This window comes from Calonectris borealis, chromosome 2, assembly GCF_964195595.1.
Source record: "Calonectris borealis chromosome 2, bCalBor7.hap1.2, whole genome shotgun sequence".
NCBI lineage: Eukaryota > Metazoa > Chordata > Aves > Procellariiformes > Procellariidae > Calonectris > Calonectris borealis.
Window position 1 is genome coordinate 13,224,112 of NC_134313.1, and position 6,903 is coordinate 13,231,014.

The window sequence follows — 6,903 nt, forward strand, 5'->3', positions numbered from 1 at the left end:
TGTCTCATATATATACTGCTGCTCATCTTTACTGTTCCTATCTATGCCATCCCATCACCAACTGTCTCCAGTACAGCCTCCAAACAGCTACAGCATTTAATCAAACCACACGCATTTACTTCTAAAATCATTTCTTCTGTTACAATGAATCCCGCCCTCTCGTTTTTTCCTTTTACTCCTGCAATTTGTCGTATCTTTATAGCAGCACACTACCTAGGATTCCACTTTCAGTCAGTTGCAGAGTTCAATTACCTTTACACGTGAGTATTTTAATCATGTGGAACCGCCAAATTATTTTTTCCCTAGCCCCAGCCATTCTACTTGCTTCCACATCTCTCTACAGACTACAGTATTTATAGCAACCCTCTCAAAAATCAGTGTCCTCGCTGAGGAGGGTTTGCTGTCTGAAGTAGCAGTTTCACACTCCTGGGGGGGTGGTTCTGCTGGAACAGAGACACTTAAAAAACTGAAAAGAAATTTTCAATTTTTTTAAAGAAAATCTTTTTCAAAAAAAATTTTTTTTTTAAAGAAAGATTGCACTCCGGTTGCAGAACTTGGTTCTGCGCTGTGTACAACTCTATGTGCTTGTGGAAAATAAGTGATGGAAGAATCAGACTGAGGAATCCTGCAGTAAAACTTTTTAGAAATCATACAGACCTCTGTTAGCATTCTTGAAGAGCTACGCTCACAGAATAGTTCAGAACTGTTCAACGTCACCCCTGAAAGCTATCAGATCTCTCCAGAGCTACAATCTTTGTCTCTAGAGGACAAGTTGTGCGTTTATCCTATGCTAAATAGTATTGTGCTACAGGAAAAATTTGGATCAGTCTTTCAAAGCCCGCAAATGGTAACGGAAAGGGCAACTTCTCCAACTATTTAAATACAGAACGATCCAAAATAAATGTTGCCATTTATTCTAACGGCAGCAAAAACCCAACCCCATAATCCTTCAATTCAGATGAGGAAAAAATAGATGCAAAAGCACTCCCGTTGTCTGAACCACACAGAAGGCTTTGACATCATCTTTAAGTGGTTACATTTTAATTTTTCTTTCATTTTGGAAAGCCAAGAACCAGAGACCACTTGTCTCAAAGTAGAAGGTAAGTCTCTTGGCATAAACTGTTCCCAAAGCTCTTTTGCAGGAGGCAGGGGAGGGATTACCCACTTCTTCCCCCAAACCCTTCCAGAAAAGCGATCATATGCAATCCTGAAAAGTACCTTAATCTGTTAATCCCGGTATCACACACTTAAGACTGATATTTAACTGTTCTTAGCTTCCTACCCCAACAGCCATACCACCTATTTCCTTCCTATTTTTTTCTATTATAAACACAAAACAACACACAAAATCAACACGTCACAGGCCTGCAAAAAACTCTTGCCGTATTTTGGATTCTCCTTTCCTTCCTGCCTCAGGATTCCCAGCTCCAAGATGCGATACACGACACAGCAGTTCACAGAACGGGGCTCCAACCTGGCTGAGACTCTGTGAGCACCCACGATTACAAGTAACACTGAAAATAGTATCACCTAGTTATGCCGGTGATTTTCAACCTTCATCCCAGGGAAGAAAAAGGCTTAAAAATAACCATCGGCAAGTTTCAAGAGACTTCTCTTTCATTTGGGAACCACGTGCCCGGCATTTCTGAACTGCTGTCCCTAAAATGAGGATTTAACAGCATATTTCAGGAAGACATCACGCTACCCAAAGTGCTTTTTACAAATCAAAAAACCGAAATATGTATCGCCACGAAGTCACACATTGAAGCCCGCCGCGGTGGGGGCTGACAGCCCCCACGCACATGGCCAGCAGCACCCGCCCGGCCACCGCCACGCCCGGCGCGGGCCCGAGGCTCGGCTCCGGCGGGTCCCCGCGCCTCCCCAGGGTCACACCGCCACGGGGAGGCGGGAGGATGCAGAACCAGCAAGGAGGCGGAGGGAGCCGGCCCGTCCCGCCGGCTCGGGAGTCAGGGGCCGGGATGGAGGCGGGGGGGGAGCGGACACGGAGCGGGGGCAGGCGCTGCGGCTGGCAGGAGGGGAGGGAAGCGATCTGCCCGAGCAGGGACCCGGGGAGGGGGGAGCCCGGGGCGGCAGGAAGCAGGCGGCAGGAAGGGGTCAGAGACAGGGGAAGGGGGCAGAGGGGAGGCAGGCCGCGACGGCAGCCGGCAGCAGGGCGGCGGTGACGGGGGAGGGGACCGGCGGCCGTGCCCGCCTGCGGCTGTAAACAAGGCCAGCGCGGGCAGGCAGCAGCGAGGACGGGCCCGGGCCTCGGCCCCGGCCCGCCGGGGTGCCGACCCCCCAGCGCCCCGCCGGCGGCCAAGGCCGGAGCTGCGCGGCGGGCGGGCGGGGAAGGGCGGCGGGGCCGGAGCGGGCCCGTCCCGCGGCGGGAAGGGAAGGTCTCTCACCCAGCAGCCGCAGCAGCACGCCCAGGAGCGCGGCGCACAGGGAGCCCGCCGGCAGCGGGGACGAGTTGAAGATGGCGTCGATGAGGAACAGGCTGGGCACCCGCAGCGCGACCTCCAGCCCGGCCCGCAGCCGCGGGCCCAGCCGCAGCCACGGGAGCTGCGGAGGGCCCGGGGCCGCCATCCCCTGCGAGGGGGCGGGCAGCCCACCTCTCCCGCCTCTTAAGAAGCGGAGGGGGCGGGTGTGGGAGGGAGGGCGGCCGGCGGGCTCGCTACCGCCCCGCGCCCGCCGCCCGGCCCGGCCGGGCCCCCCGCCGCGCCGCCGCCGCCTCCATGTTCCTCTGCGCTCCCTCGGCAGCTCCGGCCCCAGCCGGGCGGCGGGGGCGGGGCGGGGCGGCGGGGCGGGGCCGCGCGGGCGTCGCAGTGCGCGGCCCCGCCCCCGGCTCCCACGCGCGAGAGGGCGCGCACCGCGCGCCACCGCCCTCCCCTCCCCCATTTCCCCCAATGGCTGCGCGGGGACGCGGTGCGCGCCAGCCGCGCGCGCTGCCTGAGGCGGCGCCTCGGTGACCGGCGGGCCCGCTCCCTCGGGCGGGCGGCGCCGCCCCCAGGAGGCGCGGGGGCCTGTGGGCCCGGCCTGGGGGCGAGCCGGGCGTGGGAGGCGGGGGCCGGCTGAGGGGAGCGCGGCGGCGGGGCCGGTTTCCCCGAGGCCGGGCGGTGCAGCCCTGCCCGGGAGGAAGGTGCGCGGCGCGCAGGAGCGGGCTGGGGGCGCAGAAGCCCGCCTGGGTGGCATTTCCGAGCCAGGACGGGGTCACCCTGCCGCGCCCTGCTCGGGGAAGCTTCACCCGGCCCAAGCTGCGCGTCCGCGGCAGCAAAGCAAAAAAAAAAGCGCCACCTGCTCTTACGTAAGATGAACACGGGTTCATCCCTCGTATTCCTGAAGACCGCTTCGTCACAAAGAATCCTCAAATAACAAAAAGCCTGTGCGTTCGCGGTCTCCGGCCCGGCGCGGTCGGTGGGACGAGCCCCTCCCCGCCAGCCCGCTCCTGCTCTCCGGGCGGAGGCCGCTCGCCCCCAGCCCCCGCGCCCGGCGCTGCCGGCAGCGCTTCCCGCGCCTGCGTCCCCCCGCCGCGCTGCCTGCGGGAGCGGGGAGCGCTGAGGGAATCCGCTCCCGGCTGCCCAGCGGGTAGTTCACCTTGAAGAAGTAACGAGCTTTTAATTAGGGGAGGGTTATGCAGAATTTCCTGTTCTTTCGTGTGTGATGCAAAAGCCCTGTCTTACTCGGTGCGTAGGTCAGGATCATGTGGAAAACAGGCATTTTCCTTTGAAATCGTTTCCTTCCTCATGCAGAAGCCACAGATTCAGGGACTAACTTTTGGAAACTTGAAGTTGACTTTACTTAAAAAAAAAAGGTTAAAGAATAAATTAAATGCGAAAGTGTAACCCATGTTAGTCCATCTGAAACGGGCATTTCCCAGCACATCGGTCGTGCGAATTAAAAGCAGGTTTCAGGCCCCAACGCCTGTTGGCATCTGCCAGGCTGTGGTTCCCTGCGCTGTCCGCCCGCAGCTTCACCTGCCGCAGCTCCGCCGTGTCGTGTGCCTGACCGGTTCATGGCTTAAGCCCTTGGAAGTCTTTCTATTATTTTCAAAGGATTTTGGATCAGGCAGCAGCAGTATTGCATAGGAACTTTCCTAAGCGATGCCCCACACTAACAAAGCCAGAAATGTTGCCAGATTGCTAAAGGATTGTATTACAAAACCCATGGATGTGGACAAAGTGCATGTTTTAATCACATGCTGAAAGGCATAACTCTGACCTAGTAAGTATCCCCACGCCAAATAATAGAGGTTAGGGTTTAAAATGTGAAAGTGTTTATTTTACTTAGATTTGAAGATGGCTGAATCACGCTGATTCAGAGTTGCCTGAATAATTTTACTCCTCAACTAAGTGTAAAGCTGCTGAATATAAATAAAAGTATTTGATTTGAAATGAAAAGCAATGTAAATCGAGCAGATCTGTGTACTTAATAATTCTCAATAATCCACATGAAAATACTTACCTATATGAGGTGTAATTTCAAGAAATCGACAACTTAAAACACCATTTACGGAAGTGGAATTCCCTGCATTCCCGAGGCCCCTCCGACTTCATTAAATATCCTCATCAGTAAAGAGAATCGTAAATCTATTTTTGCAATACAGGCTTCAGGATCAGAGGCGATGCTGTAGTACATATTTATATTGCTTTAAGGACATGTGGATTACATGGAATCCATTAAATGGATTTTCAGGTTTAAATACGTGCGTTTACAGGCGTATTTTACAGATGTTATTTAGCATGTAAGTACAGTCATGGATATCTGCAAATTATATAACTGCATAAACAGTTCCAGGTTGCAAACATTCCTGAAATCCTAGTGTTAGTAAAGCGTATCAGATCAAATTCATACATTTTTTACGCATGTTCTTCAGAAAATTTGTTGCAGTGTTTAAGACTCATACTTTTCATTTAATTTCTATTTAAAAAAAATCTAAACTTGATTATCATGCATACAATATGTAGGAAGATGACACCTACTGGATATTTTTAATTTTGCAATTTGCACTACATAGTTTCAAATGTGGAATAATAAACTAAATTCAACTTTGTTACACAAGCGTAACTCTACTGTATTCACTTCAGTTACATATACAAATTCAGGAAAATTTGTCATATTTCTAGGGTTAAATGCAGTCTCAACTGTTTTGTAAATCTGGGGGTTAATTCCTATTCTAAGTAAATTCATATTAAGACTCCTATAGAAAAAGGTTTTCTTAGTTGCGGACTTCTGCAATTTCTTGTTCATAAACTAACATACAAATTAAGCAGAAAGCTCCTTTATTTGCCTGTATAGATTAATTGTTAAGGGCAAATAGTCCTGACCTCCAAGGTGAAGGTTGTTCCACGTATCATTGTGGCTGTGTGTACCTGACTTGGAAAACGTGTGAGGTGTCAGGCCTACACCCCATGAGAGGGCAGCACAAAAGAACATGCCCCAGGGAGTTGTTTCATAATAAATAAGAACTTAACACTCGAAAATGCTTTCCGAATAATTTAATACACTGCCTATATCAGGCTATGAGTTAGAAAGTCACAGATCAATTTATTTTAATAACAAATATAAGTCACTGGAATTCTTTGATGTTCTATACAGCATGTGGCAGAAGGTTGGGGGTTTACTCTCAGTCATGTAAAAATTATTTTGGGTTTTTTTTTGACAGAGTGGTCAAAATTAATATAATTTTTTCGAAAGCTATTAAAGAGCCTTTGGGTTTTGCCTCCTGTGAAAAAAGTGTGTAAAGAGAACAAATGATATTAACAGTTGCTCACTGGCATATTTATCTCGTTTCCTAACTATGACCAGCATACTTAGCAAGGAGACAAGAAAAGAAAGAGACATGGAATATATCTAAGGACTGCAACCCCTTTCCTGGTGTCTCTCTGCCTACGGGAGAGCTGTACCGCCTGCCGTGGTCCTTTCCCTGCGAGGACGGCGGACGTGGACAACCCCACCCGGCTGCCAGGCCCAGCTCTGCCGGGAGGCACCGTGCTCAGGGCAGCCACTCGCTTCTGGCTTTCTTGGCTCCGCTTCTCCTGTGCTGGGGCCTTTGGGAAGTGTACCGCTTCAGATCGCTCCTCCCTGATCCTTCACCTATGCTGGTTTTGTTGCTGTTTTGTTTTCCAAGCACTGCATGGAGAAATGTCTCTTTCATAATTCGCCACACGCACGCATGGTGGCCTCTGCTGCAGAGGTTTGCCTTCTTTTCCAGAGCTGCGAACTATGTATTCCAGACTCGATTTAAAGACCTAACTAACCAAGCAAAAAGAAAGAATGATTAAAGATCCTTTTTTTTTTATTACTGCCACGTATCACTTTTTCTCCTGCCGTGATGTTTGATTTTTCAAGTGCATCTTGCTCGAGACAGGCAATGTCATGTGCTTGCCTGTTGGGCATCATAGCCTTTCTTAATGGTTTCACCAGGCCCCCTCCAATCCTGTTATTAATCCATGGCAGAAAAGGCAGCATGCTTTATTACAAATTACATACTCACTAAAAATAACTCTAGAACGTTAAAGTAGTAAAATATATTTAAAGTATCTCAGAGCAGATGCTAGAAATTTGTCCTAGGAATTGATAGTCAATATTTTTCTGGATTTTAATATTAGTTTCTGTTCTGTAGATGTTCCTGGCTATTACTTCTCGTGAGCTCAATATCTATTTGTTCACAGACAAATGTGTCTTTCCTAGGACAGGTGGAAGCTGGAAAAGCCTGACAGCCGGTGCAGCTCATTTTTTCAAATGCCAGACAACAATTTAGAAATGGTGTGCCTGACTGAGAGGGAGAAATAGAAATGATTGTGATATTTTGTGTGGAGCACATGGAAGAGCAAATGCTGCCATTGTAGCAGTTTCTCTGACCTCAATCATACTTTGTGTTATACAGCTGTAAATGTAATAAAT

At 50.2% G+C, this 6,903-nt stretch overlaps 2 protein-coding genes across 3 annotated transcripts in view; one reads left to right on the forward strand and one right to left on the reverse strand.

Moving 5' to 3' along the window:
- TATDN1 (TatD DNase domain containing 1) overlaps positions 1–1,492 on the forward strand; it is a 23,341-nt gene extending 21,849 nt beyond the window's left edge. The window contains exon 12 of the mRNA XM_075141179.1: positions 1,417–1,492. Within this exon, the coding sequence (XP_074997280.1) occupies positions 1,417–1,492 (76 nt within the window). The remainder of the gene's footprint in view (positions 1–1,416) is intronic.
- RNF139 (ring finger protein 139) overlaps positions 1–2,672 on the reverse strand; it is a 6,839-nt gene extending 4,167 nt beyond the window's left edge. Inside the window, exon 1 of one of the 2 annotated variants that reach the window (XM_075141175.1) lies at positions 2,406–2,672. In XM_075141175.1, the coding sequence (XP_074997276.1) occupies positions 2,406–2,586 (181 nt within the window). In that variant the 5' untranslated portion in view covers positions 2,587–2,672. Of the gene's footprint in view, positions 1–252; positions 461–2,405 lie in introns of those variants that run through there. The other variant, XM_075141176.1, reaches the window with a different exon arrangement.
- Between the last annotated feature and the right edge of the window lie 4,231 nt (positions 2,673–6,903).